The 13,624-nt window shown below is 62.4% G+C and overlaps 2 protein-coding genes across 3 annotated transcripts; one reads left to right on the top strand and one right to left on the bottom strand.

Moving 5' to 3' along the window:
• Positions 1–169: 169 nt before the first annotated feature.
• PSMD2 (proteasome 26S subunit ubiquitin receptor, non-ATPase 2) lies at positions 170–5,830 on the bottom strand. Its single transcript, XM_072344179.1, has 21 exons — positions 5,636–5,830; positions 5,367–5,423; positions 4,990–5,154; positions 4,752–4,873; positions 4,419–4,643; positions 4,165–4,323; positions 3,775–3,919; positions 3,507–3,567; positions 3,187–3,333; positions 2,937–3,043; positions 2,658–2,785; positions 2,494–2,581; positions 2,207–2,369; positions 2,022–2,123; positions 1,790–1,935; positions 1,532–1,615; positions 1,201–1,369; positions 1,027–1,121; positions 793–919; positions 591–709; positions 170–504 (listed from the first exon to the last, which is right to left on the bottom strand). The coding sequence occupies exons 1-21, from the start codon at positions 5,768–5,770 to the stop codon at positions 322–324; spliced, it is 2,727 nt and encodes a 908-aa protein (XP_072200280.1). The 5' UTR covers positions 5,771–5,830; the 3' UTR covers positions 170–321.
• Positions 5,831–6,453: 623 nt separating this feature from the next.
• ECE2 (endothelin converting enzyme 2) lies at positions 6,454–13,428 on the top strand. 2 transcript variants are annotated; one of them, XM_072344313.1, is made up of 19 exons: positions 6,454–6,707; positions 8,011–8,097; positions 8,435–8,579; positions 8,721–8,936; positions 9,012–9,136; positions 9,221–9,367; positions 9,442–9,507; positions 9,659–9,847; positions 10,125–10,267; positions 10,356–10,470; positions 10,682–10,792; positions 10,972–11,070; positions 11,143–11,220; positions 11,320–11,423; positions 11,780–11,890; positions 12,007–12,074; positions 12,612–12,802; positions 12,892–12,987; positions 13,082–13,428. In XM_072344313.1, the coding sequence occupies exons 1-19, from the start codon at positions 6,666–6,668 to the stop codon at positions 13,256–13,258; spliced, it is 2,310 nt and encodes a 769-aa protein (XP_072200414.1). In that variant the 5' UTR covers positions 6,454–6,665; the 3' UTR covers positions 13,259–13,428. The 2 variants fall into 2 exon arrangements, 1 of the variants encoding a protein (XP_072200414.1); XR_011904636.1 differs by lacking the exon at positions 13,082–13,428 and adding an exon at positions 12,243–12,301 and having other exon boundaries at positions 6,538–6,707.
• The last annotated feature ends 196 nt before the right edge of the window (positions 13,429–13,624 follow it).

Raw genomic sequence — 13,624 nt, 5'->3', positions numbered from 1 at the left:
TCTCGGACCCCGAGCCGGGCAGGGTTCTCCTCCCCAACGTCTTCCCACGGTCCCCCCCTCCATCCAGTGCGTCCCAGTGCAGCTGTGAAGCTATCAACCCCCCCACGGCACTTATGGGGCATTAAGAGCCTTCAGGGGCGGCACAAGGAAGAGAGGATGCGAAGCGAAGGGCAGCTCAGCACCAGCAGGACACGGATACTTTATTTCCTCATCTCCCAGTAACAAAAAAAAACCCAAAACCCCCCCAAAAACCCCACCATCGTTCTTCCCCCCCCAGCCCACACTGCCTATCCCCAGCTCTCAGCCCCCAGCCCCCCCAGCTCAAACATCGTAGTTGGGGTTCTTGCGCAGGATGACAAATCCCTCCAGGATGGGCGTCACGGGCACGTGCTCTTCGGTGGCCAGCTCTGCCCGCTCCCCGTGTGCCAGCAGCACAGGTGTGGTGTGGGTCTGGAAGCCGGTGATGGTTTTAGGCTTGCCTGCTTGACCCACCACATCCACGGCCTGCAGGGGAGAAGCAAAGTGAGAGACAAGGAGTTATGGGGATAGAACCCCCAGCCACCCACACCGGGCTCCAGCTGCACCCTCACCTGTCCAACCCGAACCGACACGGGCAGAGGGCGCAGCTCCTCATCGAAAGTGACCAACATGCGGGGCTGCATGGCTGCAACCAGCCCGTAGAGGACGTAGTGGGACTTGCCCAGGATAACTGAAAGGGGATGAAAGCAAGAGTGTGTGACTGCGGGAAGGAGGGGACGCTGCTGGGACGGTGGCTAAGCACGCGTTACTCACTGTTGCGCACATCCAGGAAGGACACAAGGACGGTCAACAGTCCAGCTACAGCCACCTGGCTCATGAGCTGGCGATCGCTGTGGTAGGGGCACAGGGTGAGCGTCCCCTTACCCAAGTGGGTCAGGCCCTGGTGTGGCACAGAAAACATGTGAGCACAAAGCGGGGCAGCACGCGGTGGCCCCCCCGTCCCACAGCCACCCTGCCTCTTCCCAACCACTAATGTGGGATCATCACCTGGGCTAACCGCACCATGAAGAGGTTGTTGGGGTCCTTGGCGTGGTACTGGGCGAGCTGCCGCAGCATAGCAGCCAGCCGGGCGTTGTTGGTACCTGGAGAAGGCAGGGATTGGAGCATCGTCCTGGTCCCGCGGCTGCCCCCCATGACACACAAGCTGCCACCCATGCTTACCACTGCCCACCATGCCCATGGCGAAGATAGAGTTGTAGGAGACTTCAGGGTCAGCATCGTGGGAGAACTTGCTGAGGGTGTCCAGGATGTTGAGACGGGGGTTAGAGACAGAGATCAGCGCCAGGGCCAGGGGCACAGCACGGCGCAGGGTGGGCTCCCCATACCGCAGCTGCATGGAATGGGGAGAGAGAGGATATTAAACCCCAGGTAGGGGCAAGAGCACGGCGGGGCATCCACAACCCAGCTTATTGAGGCCAAGATGTAAGAGAAGATCCGCCCTCTTCATCCAGGTCCCTTCCCAGCCCCACACTGTCCCCCAGCTGCCACTCACCAGGTGACCAAACGTGCGCAGGGCCATCTCAGCGCCGATCTCCTCGCCCATGGCAATAAGTGCGATGCCCAACACTGCTACACCCTGCAGAGACACCAGTACCAAATGCCAGGCAGAGACCACCAACCCCAAACGCAATCTCTTACAGCCCGGCTGGACAGCGAGAGCAGAGGATCCTGCTAGGGCCACTTCTGGGTCTGACCCCAGACAGGGCAGCTACTAGGCCTGGGCTACACGTTCCAGCCCAGGTTTTCCTACCTGGTGTGCCCCCATGTCGGCTGAGTTTTCTTTCTTTTCTTTCTCCTTTTTGTCCTTCTTGTCCTTGTCTTCCTCTTTCTCCTTGGAGTCAAAGTGCTCACTGCAGATGTGCAGAAGCTGCTGTACCTTCAGGACATTCCCTGAACCTGTGGGGTCAGCAGTGGGCAAGGATGAGCAGAAGGAAGGCCGGGTCCCACTCCCGCCTCCCTCAGCCTTGGTCAGCTCAACACACCAGCATAGGCACAGATGTCTACCAATGTGTTGGCAAAGCTGCGGAACGGCTCCGACACCACCTCCAGCGCTGCCAGGATCGCCTCGATGGCCTCTCCCTTGCCTGTGAAGAGGCACAGAGCTCAGGGCACCCAAGAGATGCTCGCAGTCCCAGCCCACAGGACCACCAGTGCTGCCCTCCCTTACCCAAGTGGTTCAAGCCCAGGCCAAGCGGCAGCCACCGGGCATAGGTGTCCTTCAGCTCCGTCTCTGATTTCTCCATGATGGTTTGGAGGATGGTGGAGGTGACATCCCCATTGCAAGAGCCCACGGATATCATGCCACAAGCCAGGGCCGTCACACCAGCCACCTGGGGAGAGAGCCATGTTCTTAGGGCACAGCACAGCACACAAGGACATGCAGAGCCCAAACCAGCCCCAGCATCCACAGGAGCTCTCAGGGACTCGTGTAGCACACCCTGCTCTGCTCCCTACCTCCATGCTGGATTTAGAGTCCCCCATCACTGGCAGCAGCAAAGTCAGGACATCCTCACGGTTGGAGCCCGCGTAGGCCAGCCCCAGCCTATGGAGAACCCAGAGGAACGTCAAGGATGGCTGCACCATCCCACACAGCCAAGGATGCCAGGGCAGACCCTTACCCAAAAATGGCTCCGATCCGCATGGTGTTGCTGTTGTGGAGGACATAGTCGGATAGCAGGGCCAGGGCAGGGTCACATTCATTCCTCACTCCTGAGTTGACGATGCCACAGGCCAGTAGGGCACCCGACTACGAGACAGAGGCACCGTTATGCACCAACCACCACCACATGGAGCTCCCTGCCAGCCAGTGACTCATGTCACCCCATGGGTTACACTTGCTCCCCAGGACAGGCTGATTGGTACCAAGTGAGCATAGGGCTGAGATCAGTGCCACTCACCTTAATGTAATCCTCTGAGGAATAGAGGTACTTGTCAATCTGTGTAAGGCCCCCATCCACGTCCCACAGCAATATAGTGCCCAATGAAGCTGCAGCACTCAACATCCCTGTGGTTCCCAGGGAGAAAAGCCCAAGTCAGTGTGACCAGTCTGCTGGCTGGGGACACAGCAGGGCTGTACCCAACTGCCGTACTTTCAGCAGGGCCCACAAGGATCACAACCCCAAGCCCACAGACACCTCCAGCCCTCACCATGGTCCTTGTTCTTGTACAACCATTTATTGCCATCATCCGTCAGCAGCTTGTCTTGGCCAAATGCAGCATTTACAAAGCCATTCACAAAGGAAGATGCCAAATTCATCCGGGCTGAGTCCACTTGGGAACCACTGCCCCCAAACCCTGGGGAGCAAGATCAGAGTGAGGCAAGCCAGCTCTCCACTGCACAGTTGTCCCTTGCCAGGCAGGGGGTGAGGCCCTATCCCCAGCCATGGGGAAGGAGCAGACAAAGCCCACCAGAAGCAATAGGGTCTGCTCTATCCAGAGACAGACAAGGTTAAAACATGAGCTCTTACGGTTATTTTCCAAGTGGGTTTTGTAAATATCATCTGGTACTTTGGGCTCCATGATGTCCAGCTGCAGAGACAAGGGAAAAGAGGGTTATCTCCCCACAAACGCACGACAGCAGCTGCTCTATAAAGACAGCCTTTCCAGCAGGACATGGCCAGGCTCATAGGGATAAAGGATCTCTCCCCAGGTCTTGCCACAGAGCACAAAGCCTGGCAGCCAGGGCAGATTCCAGCCTGGAGCAGCCCAGAGATCTTTCTCCAGCACAATGCTCACCTCTCTAGCCAAGGCCAGGAAATTGCTGTTGAGCTGGACATTGGACATGATCTCAGTCAGGTCCTCATACTCCTCCACGTCCTCATTCAGCTCCAGGAAGACCCCATGGCGGCCCAGCATAAAGGCCATCTGCTTCTGGACAACTCTGCAAAGGGAAGAGGCTTTGAAAGCATCCAGCCCCCAGGCAGCCCTAATGCTAGCCAAACAGCAGTCACATACCTCAGCCCACCCTGTTCAAGAAGCATACGAGAGCAGCCCAGATGACTAGCTCCCACTCATCTTTATTTTGGGGACACGAGTCTCTAGCCAAGCCCCCAACCACATCTGGCAGTGTCAGGATCCTACTCAGCTGTACCCGCCCCCCTGAGCCCAGGGACTGCCTCTACTTACACATCTTTGCAGGAGGTGAAGATGTCCTCCACCAGCTCCACATCATTGAGCATCAGAGCCAGGCGCAGGGCTTCAGGGTAACGGTTGAACTTCCGGAAAATGCCCAGGGCACAGCGTAGGAGAGCAGAGTTCTCAGGTTCTGGGACATAGCTTACGCAGCTTTGAGGAGGAGATGTGTGTGAGGATGAGTGTCAGTCAATGAAGCTGGGCAGCCTTAGCCCACCAGGGGCCAGACAGATGCACCAGCCCCTCACCTGGTCAGGTAGAGGCACACTTTCGAGTAGGCGTTGTCATCAATGTACTTCTCCAGCATGTCCATCTGCTCGATCTCCATGAGCAGGTCACAAGCCTCGTGCTCTGCATTGTGAGCCATGTTGTAAGGGACGATCTCCTTGACCAGGGTGAGGAGCGTGTCCCTCTGTGCCTTGTCAGCTTCATCAATCTCCTGCCACTCCTTGGCCACTTCCCCTGCCAAGTGCCTGCAGGGAGAAAGGAACATCACGACCACAGAACCAGCCTCACCCAGCCCCAGGGATGTGAGGCAGCAGTTCTTGTCCACCCCAAGCCCTGCTCCCATCCAGGCTCACCTGACGTATTCGTGCCCCCACGACGCCAGCTCCTCCTGAGAGCCCACCAGGCGGTACTTCAGACACTCACGCTCCCCGCTCATGGTCATAGCCAGGACAGAAATGATGTCTGCTGCAAAGCGCTGGGGACAGAGAGCTGGAGCTTCAGACTCACATGGGATTGAGTGCACCCCAGAAAACAGCACCCTCTCCGTGCCCACGTGGCAAGTCACAGCCCACACGGGATGGCGGCGCTCACCTTGTTCTCCCCAGGGGCCATGTTCTCATAGATCTCCTTCAGTTTGCCATAGTGTGGCCGGAGGAACTTGAGGGGTTTGGGGACAGAAGTCATGGAGGTGGTGGAGGAACGGATCTGCCTGCGCAGCTCCTCCAGCGCCGGGCGGTAGAGAGACGTGTCCTTCTCCTGCACACGGAAGAGGCCCATCAGGAAGCGGTGAGGCACTAACTCTGGGCTCAGCACCCCCGCAAACGCAGAGCAGGGCAGCCCCCCACCCTGCGGGGCTAAAGTCAGACCCACAGGGCTGTGGCACAGCGAGCAGAGAGCCACCCACTGGGCACAGCTCTGAGCACGGGGGATTACCCCCCGGTTCCGCATGCCGCGGGGCACGCACTCACCCCGAGGCGCTCCACCAGCATCTCCAGCTCATCCTGCAGCTGTTTGTCCTCCTCCGACTGCCGAGAAGCAAAGTTCGTTTAGGGGCGGCCCAACTCACGGGGACACCGCCGCTCCTCCTCCAACAGCGCAGAGCCGCCCCGCGGCCCCACCACGGCGACAGCGAACCCCGGATCCCCCCGTACCGTGTCACCGCATCACGTCACGCGGCCGAGGGAGCCCCGATGACGCCACCGCCCCCCCGTGACTCAGCTCCCCGGGCGACGCTCACCAGTTCCTGCTCCTTCTCGGGCCCCGCGGGCGGATCGCGGCGGTCCCGGCCCCACAGCTGAGGGGTTTTCTCGTCGCCGCCCGACCCCGGCCCGCCCTGCACCCGGCTCTGCCCGCCGCCGCCTCCCGCGTCCATGGCCGCTCCGCCGCACACCGGCCGCGCTCCGCGCCTGCGCTCGGCCCGCTCCCGCGACCAATCGCAGCCCGTCGTCTTCGTGACGTCATCACCCCGCGCCCCGCGGGCGTTGCCGAGGGTCGGAGTGGGCGGGGCGGTGGGCGGGGCTAAGCGGGCGCTCCCCGCGTGGCGCGGCGCCGAGCGCGGACACCCGCGAGCGTGGGGGGCGGCGGGGCGGGGTCAGGGCGGGGTGGGGGCGCGGGGACGGGGAGCCCGGCGGGACATCGCTGCCCGCGGAGCGGCGACACGCGTGGAACCGCTGCCGGACACGCGTGACAGACACGGGCACGTAGCACTGTGCCCGCCGGTACCGACACCCGCCCGCTTTCCCAACCCGTACGGCGATGCCGAGACGGCGCTGCCGCGGGCGGCCGTGTCTGTGCGTGACACGGTGCGTGACATGTGCGTGACACCGCGTGGGCGCCGCGCCGTGCGGCAGGGAGCGGTGCTGCTGTCCCCGGTGACGAGCCCCGTGCCAGCCCCGCCGTGCGCATCGCTGCCCGCACCCGAACCCGCTGCGCTGCCGGTGCTGCGGCTCCGCCCGTGCGCGCGGAGGGCGCTGCCCCTCGCGGTCACCTCGGCGGCGGGGCCGGGCGGAGCGGTGCCCCACTACAGCGTCCCCCGAGGTCTCCGGTCTTAACCGTCCCCGCTCCCCGGTGCCGACGGGCCTCGCCCCGCCGGTCCCCAGCACACGGCCCCTTCCCTCTGCGGCGGCTCCATCCATCCCTGCCCGGCGCCGCTCCGGCTCCCGGACCTATTCCCGGTGCCGGTGCCGGGCCATGGCGGAGGCAGGCGGCGCTGCGGCGGCGGCGGCGGGGGCCCGGAGCGGGCCGGGCGGGGAGCGGAGCTAGGCGGGATGGCCAGGATGAACGTGGCCCTGCAGGAGCTCGGACACGCCGTGAGTGTCGGCAGGGAGGGACGCAGGGGACAGGATGGGGGGGGGCGCGGGGACAGCCCGCGTGTTGGGGCTGGAGAGCTGCGGGAGATGGGAAGGGCTGCGGGGGGATGCGGGGGGAAGGAGCCGGGGGGGGGAAAAAGGGATTGAGAGCCCGTGGGATGAAGGGGCTTGGGGGGCGGTCCCCACGGCAGAAGGGGAAGAGGGGCAAAGGGAGCTCCCCGCTGGGAGAAACGGGGCAGAAATGGGAGAAATCGGCATGAACCCACAGCCCCACGATGTGCCAGAGCAGGGGGGCACACCTGGAGCTTGTGGATGCTGCCCCACTGCAAGTCCCGGGGCTGGGGGGCCCATTTCCCCCACGGATGGCGCAGGAGGAGCCCATGGGCTGGATCCTGCCTTAACGTCAGGGTGCCAGGAGGGATGCGGCTGGAGGTGACGTGGGGCACCGCGGCAGAACGGGGCACCCAGCCTGCCCCAGTCCCAAATACCGGGCTGTCCAGCTCCACCATCTCACAGTGATGGAACCCCCCTGCTTAGCAATCTCCCTGCGTCCCAGTGATGGGCAGGGGAGCCGGGAGCAGAGCGCTTATCCTTCCCCCCCACACACACCCCAGCAACTTCATACCCCTGAGCACTGCAGAGATGCGCAGATGGAGGCTGAGCCACAGCCCACCCAGGCGTTAATTCTGAAGCCTGAGGACAGTGCATAGCCAGAAACTCTATACCAAAGCACCCCGCTCCTTTCTCCACTTCAATCCCCCCATCCCTCCCTCCTCGCTGAGCTGTGTGCAGCCTCCATGGCAGGGAGGGAGCAAGCAGTGGGGCTGCCCCCCCGCTCTGGTGCAAAAGGGTCCCTGTCTCACCAGCGTCACTGGTCCTTTGCAAACAGCTGATGCCCCCATGGTACCCTTTGTCCCCCTGGATCCCTGCACCCTGTCCTGCGTGGGTGGGAGGAAGGGGAGAGGGCTTCCAGATGTTTCAGACCAGTGCACATCTGCATGGAAAGTTCCAGGTGGGGGGGAGGGGCGAGGCAGCAGCACTAAGCAACGGTTGCCAGGAGATAGGGAGTGCATCTCCGTGGCGATGTGGCACCTGTCAGCGGGGTGATGCTGCCGTTGCCATGGTGACACGCAGGGATGCTCAAGCCCCCAAGGCCCCCACCAGCATCCTGCATTGCACTCCCCAGAGCAAACCGGGGATGGGGCTGGCTTCTGGAGGAGGCCCTGTCCCCCCCGAGCACCTGCTGTAGGAGGCAGAGGGGGCGGTGGGGTGCAGCCCCCCCCAGCCTGCTTTCCCCCCTCAGATGCCTGACTACAAGCATGCCACGCTGCAGGAGGACGAGGGGCCGGAGCCAGCAGGGGATGGCAGCGCTTCCCCCGACAGCGTGGAGGTGAGCTATGGCCCAGCCCCCCTGCTTTGCTTAGGACCCCTTTCCTGCAGCCCCAGCCTGCAGCATGAGTGGGGCCGGGAGCCCGGCCAGCCTTGGCTGTCACTAAATGATGTGCTGGGAGGCAGCCAAAATGCAGCAAAGAGTGATCCCCTTCCCTGCAGCTCGACAGGGGGTGCACCAGCATCCACAAACGGCTCATCTGCAAGGGATGCACTGCCTTGAGGGTGGCCGTTTCCAAGCTTAGTCCCCATCTAGTCCCCGTGCCCCACAGCCAAGCCAGGGCACCTGGGAGCAGTCTGGGGAGGGGATGTGATGTCAGCCCCTGCCTCCCGCTCAGGTGGGGTTTCGGAAGGGGACGGGGCCGCTGCTGAGCCGCCTGGCCTCGCGCTCCCAGCTGGAGCTGGTGCTCTGCACTGTCGCTGTCACGCTGGCCCTGCTGCTCGGCATCACCATCGTGGCTCTGGCCGTCCAGTACAGCAGAGGTAGGAGGCTGCCATGTCTGGTAGGGATAGCATTGCCCTTCGTGGGGACAGCAGGTTGCTGGGTGCTGTACCCACCCCAAGGAGCAGTCTCGCTCCGTGCCTCAGTTCCACCCCCCCCCTCCCACACCCCTTTCCCTGCAGATCCCTCCCATACCATGTGCCTGACGGACGCCTGTGTCCGTGTGGCCAGCAAGATCCTGGAAGCCCTGGACACGGACACTGACCCCTGCCAGGACTTCTACCAGTACTCGTGTGGGGGCTGGATCAAGAGGAACCCACTGCCCAATGGGCGCTCCAAGTGGAGCACCTTCAACAGCATCTGGGACCAGAACCAGGCCATCATGAAGCACCTCCTTGGTGGGCACGGGGGGGATGGGGGCTGTCTGAGGGTGCCGGCAGAAGGGGTTTGGGCTGAGCTGTAGTATCCCGCAGAGAACTCCAGCTTCAACTCCAGCAGTGAGGCGGAGAGGAAGACGCAGCGCTACTACCTGTCCTGCCTCAAGGAGCAGAGAATCGAGGAGTTGGGCTCCCAGCCTCTCATGGAACTCATTGACAAGGTGAGGGCTCAGCCCTGGGGACAGCCCTGGAGCCTCCCCCACGGCACTGAGTGACAAACACCTCCTGGTACCATTGGGTGGCAGATCGGTGGATGGAATGTCACCGGCACCTGGAACCAGAGCAGCTTCATGGAGGTGCTGAAGATGGTGTCAGGCACCTACCGAGCAACCCCGTTCTTCACTGTCTATGTGGGTGCAGACTCCAAGAGCTCCAACAGCAACGTCATCCAGGTGGGCACTGGGGGTAGCAGGCACTGGGGGCTCTGGGATGTATGGGACACCCATGCTGTTTCTCTGTCCCCAAGGTGGACCAGTCGGGGCTTTTCCTTCCATCCCGGGATTACTACCTGAACAAGACTGCCAATGAGAAGGTGAGTCCAGGAGCACTGCATGGAGCTGGGGACTTAGGGACAGGAGGTTCAGGGGGCAGCAGGTCTGAACCCCTCAGAGGTGGTACGGGGTGGCCAAACCAGGAACCTGTGGGCAGAGGAGAGCTGCAGATGTGTCCTGGGGTCTCACCAGGTCCTGACTGCATACCTGGACTACATGGTGGAGCTGGGCATGCTGCTGGGGGGGTCCAAGGAGCCCACCCGCCTGCAGATGCAGCAGGTACTGGACTTTGAGACGCTGCTGGCCAACATTACCGTGCCACAGGCTGAGCGGCGGGATGATGAGAAGATCTACCACAAGATGAGCATTGCTGAGCTGCAGGTGGGCATGTTCCCTGTGAGCCTGGGATGCAAGGGGAGGTTCTCCAGCACGGGGCCATTCTCAGCACACCCTGGGCAGCCCAGCGTGCAGACGTGCTGCAGTGCGGTGCTCACCCCACCATCACTGGGATTTGGGAAGCTCTGCGGGCATCTCTTGTCCCACAGCTGTGGGAGCAACAGGGAGCAGCGGTTTAGGGCAGAAAAGAGATTTGGAGTGGTGGGGGACCTGGGAACACCCAGAAAGGGTGCTGCAGAACCATGTCCCCATGCCCCTGCAGGTCCTCGCCCCTGCCATCGACTGGCTGGACTACCTTTCCTATGCACTGGCCCCACTGGAGCTGGCTGAGACTGAGCCCGTGGTGGTGTATGGGGACGCCTACCTCCAGCAGGTCTCTGAGCTCATCAACAGCACCGACAAGAGGTGAGCACCCCCAGGGACCCTATTTGGGCATAGGACATCCCCCATGCACTGGTCTTGTGGTCACATGAAAAATCCCTCTGTCCCATAGCATCCTGAACAACTACCTGATCTGGAACCTGGTGCAGAAAACAGCCTCCAGCCTGGACCAGCGCTTTGAGACAGCCCAGGAAAGGCTTCTGGAGACACTCTATGGCACCAGGAAGGTAACAGGAGGGGGTTGGGACCACCCTTCTCTATCCACAGCAGTGCATGAGTATTTGGGACCACTTCTGCCCCTGGGCACTCCTTGCGATACTAAGTCCCAGATGCAGTTTCACTGTGGAGCATCTCCCCACAGCCAGGGGGAAGCAGTGGGCACGGAGGGAGGTCTGCGGCTGCCTTGGCATCTCAAGGGCTCTGGTCTCACTCCCACAGTCCTGCACACCCCGCTGGCAGACCTGCATCTCCAACACAGATGACACGCTGGGCTTCGCCCTGGGCTCCCTCTTCGTCAAAGCCACCTTTGACCGGGACAGCAAGGCCATTGTGAGGACACATCCCTTCCCCATCCATGAGATCTCCTGCTTTCCCCCACATCCTGGGGAGCGCTGAAATGGGACCCCCAGTATTGGGGTTGGGATGCAGGGCTCACCCCTGGCCACCTCCTGCACAACCCATCCCTGCATGAGGGGCATGGGGAGCACAGCATCCCCTCCTATCCCCAGGCAGAGGAGATGATCAGCGAGATCCGGACAGCCTTTGAGGTATCCCTGGAGCAGCTGGACTGGATGGATGAGAAGACAAGGCAGGCTGCCAAGGAGAAGGTGAGAGATCCTCAGGAGACCCCTCCGGTATCCCCCCGCCCCATCTAACCACCAGGACTTCTCCCCATGCAGGCAGATGCCATCTATGACATGATCGGCTTCCCAGACTTCATCCTGGACAACAAAGAGCTGGATGATGTCTATGATGGGGTAGGGGCTCATGGGGAGGGGGCTGACACATTCACGCAACCCACGGTAGGACAGTACAGAAAGAGAGAGCCGTTCCTCACCCATCCTCTTCCTCACCAGTACGAGGTCTCAGAGGACTCCTTCTTCCAGAACATGCTCAACTTCTACAACTTCTCTGCCAAAGTGATGGCTGACCAGCTGAGGAAACCTCCCAACCGTGACCAGTAAGTGGGATGGAGGGCTATGGGGGTGGAGGATTCAAGGAGAGAGCACAGGCTGGCACCTTCATGGTGTCATGGTGGCAGCAAGTCATTTAGGGGTGGCTTAGGGGTCCTGGGTCACTTAGGCATCCCTTCCCTACAGGGGACCCCACCAGGGTGGGAACAAGTGTTAGAGCACTTCAAGAGATGAGGTGGCACAGATAATTGTGGGGACTCAGGCTTTTCCCCAGGATGGATGCAGGGTCCTTTGGTCATGGGGTGGGTGCCAGGCCCTTGCAAGGGGGACCAAGAAGGGAGGTGGCACAGGAGGGCCCTGGGGGAGCTGTGCAGAGGGCACACATCCTGTTCCCATTCCCCAGGTGGAGCATGACCCCGCAGACTGTCAATGCCTACTACCTGCCCACCAAGAACGGCATCGTCTTCCCCGCTGGCATCCTGCAGGCGCCATTCTACGCACGCAACCACCCCAAGTGAGCCTGATATGGAGCTGAGGGGCAGCTCCTGGCTGGGGGGTGCTCATGAGCTGGAGGGGCTGCCCAGCTGCACCCCTTCTACACTCACTCACCTCTTTCCTGCGGCCCCATAGAGCCCTCAATTTTGGTGGTATCGGCGTGGTGATGGGGCATGAGCTGACCCACGCCTTCGATGACCAAGGTGAGAGCAACAGAAGTCCCTATCGTCTTCCCATCCCCCTCCCGGACTCATCCCCTTGGTGTGGGGAGGGGGTGCCGCTTTGCCATCCATTGCATCATGCGTGCTCGTGGCCCTGGCCACCCCCCAACCCGGCTGGCTGGCTTCCCCTTCTATGTCCTGTCTCCCCAGGTGGCACCTACCGATACCTCCCCCCGGCTTCTCTGTGCAGCTTTCGCTCCATCCGCTTGGTGAGGACACGGTGTCTGCAGCTCGGGCCGGCCCGTGGCCCCCCAACCTCCTCATCCTCCTTTTGGGATGGGTCCCTCTCACATCCGCTCTGCTTTGCCCCTTCACCAGACCCAGCGGGGATGAGCAGGGGCCATGGGGGAATTTGTGGTCCCAGGGGATAGCTCTGTACAGGGATAAACACAGCGCAGGGGCTGGGGGACACCGTGCCCCAACAGTGCATGAACTCAAGTCCCCATGGCCCCCACGGTGCTCGGTTTGGGGAACCCCACAGTGAGTTTGGGGTCGCTGCCCCACGGCTCGGTCCCACAGGCCGCGAGTACGACAAGGAAGGCAACCTGCGGCCCTGGTGGCAGAACTCCTCGCTGGAGGCCTTCAAGAACCGCACGGCCTGCATGACGGAGCAGTACGGCCGCTACACCGTGCACCAAGAGAACGTCAACGGCCGACAGACGCTGGGAGAGAACATCGCCGACAACGGCGGGCTGAAGGCGGCCTACAACGTGAGTGGGACCCGCCGGGGGGGGGGGGGGGGGGGCGGGGGGTGCAGCCATGAACCTGCACTGATGGTTCCACGTTGTCCATCCCGCAGGCGTACAAATCCTGGCTGCAGAAGAACGGCGAAGAGAAGCAGCTCCCAGCGCTGGGGCTCACCAACCACCAGCTCTTCTTCGTGGGCTTTGCACAAGTACGGCTCCCTTCGCAGCCCCCCACCGCTGTGTCCCCAAGGGGTCATTCCCCCCCCATCCCCCCCCAGTCCCTACAGCCGTTCCCGTCCCCAGGTGTGGTGCTCGGTGCGGACCCCCGAGAGCTCGCACGAGGGGCTGGTGACGGACCCGCACAGCCCGGACAGGTTCCGCGTCATCGGCACCCTCAGCAACTCGCGGGACTTCGTGCAGCACTTCGGCTGCCCGCTGGGCTCGCCCATGAACCCCGGCAAGCACTGTGAGGTGTGGTAGGGCCGGCAGCCCCTCGGGAGGCCGCAGCCGCCCGGCCCCGCCGTCCTCGCTCTCCCTCCCGCCCCGGCTTGGCTCCCCCATCCCTGCCCGCCGGGCCCGGCCGCGGGTACTGGTGCCTTCGGGTGGCTCTCGCTGACTTTACTGAACGATTAAACGCAGTTTCCACCGACACCGACGTCTCCGGGTCCTTCGATGGGGGCCGCGATGCGGGATAACGGGGCAGCGCTTCGGCCGCCACGGGAGGGAAAATGGCGGCGCACACCGCGACGCGCAACGCCCGCCGGGACTTGTAGGCGCTCGTAGGCATCGCGGCGAGCAACGCGGCCTGTCGCCGGGCACGACGGGAGCTGTAGTTCGACGCGAAGG

Source organism: Excalfactoria chinensis, chromosome 9 (assembly GCF_039878825.1).
Source record: "Excalfactoria chinensis isolate bCotChi1 chromosome 9, bCotChi1.hap2, whole genome shotgun sequence".
NCBI lineage: Eukaryota > Metazoa > Chordata > Aves > Galliformes > Phasianidae > Excalfactoria > Excalfactoria chinensis.
The sequence above is the reverse complement of the archived record's forward strand: the minus strand, read 5'-3'. Positions and strand labels throughout refer to the sequence as shown.

Excerpts from the sequence above, each read along its gene's own strand:
- ECE2 (XM_072344313.1), top strand. The coding sequence starts at position 6,666 with ATGGCCAGGATGAACGTGGCCCTGCAGGAGCTCGGACACGCC. Across the intron at positions 10,471-10,681 it reads CACTCTATGGCACCAGGAAG|TCCTGCACACCCCGCTGGCA; the intron begins GTAACAGGAGGG and ends TCACTCCCACAG. Across the intron at positions 12,075-12,611 it reads CCACGCCTTCGATGACCAAG|GCCGCGAGTACGACAAGGAA; the intron begins GTGAGAGCAACA and ends TCGGTCCCACAG.
- PSMD2 (XM_072344179.1), bottom strand. The coding sequence starts at position 5,770 with ATGGACGCGGGAGGCGGCGGCGGGCAGAGCCGGGTGCAGGGCGGGCCG. Across the intron at positions 3,334-3,506 it reads AACCCACTTGGAAAATAACC|GGTTTGGGGGCAGTGGTTCC; the intron begins GTAAGAGCTCAT and ends CTTGCTCCCCAG. Across the intron at positions 1,936-2,021 it reads AGACATCTGTGCCTATGCTG|GTTCAGGGAATGTCCTGAAG; the intron begins GTGTGTTGAGCT and ends CTGACCCCACAG.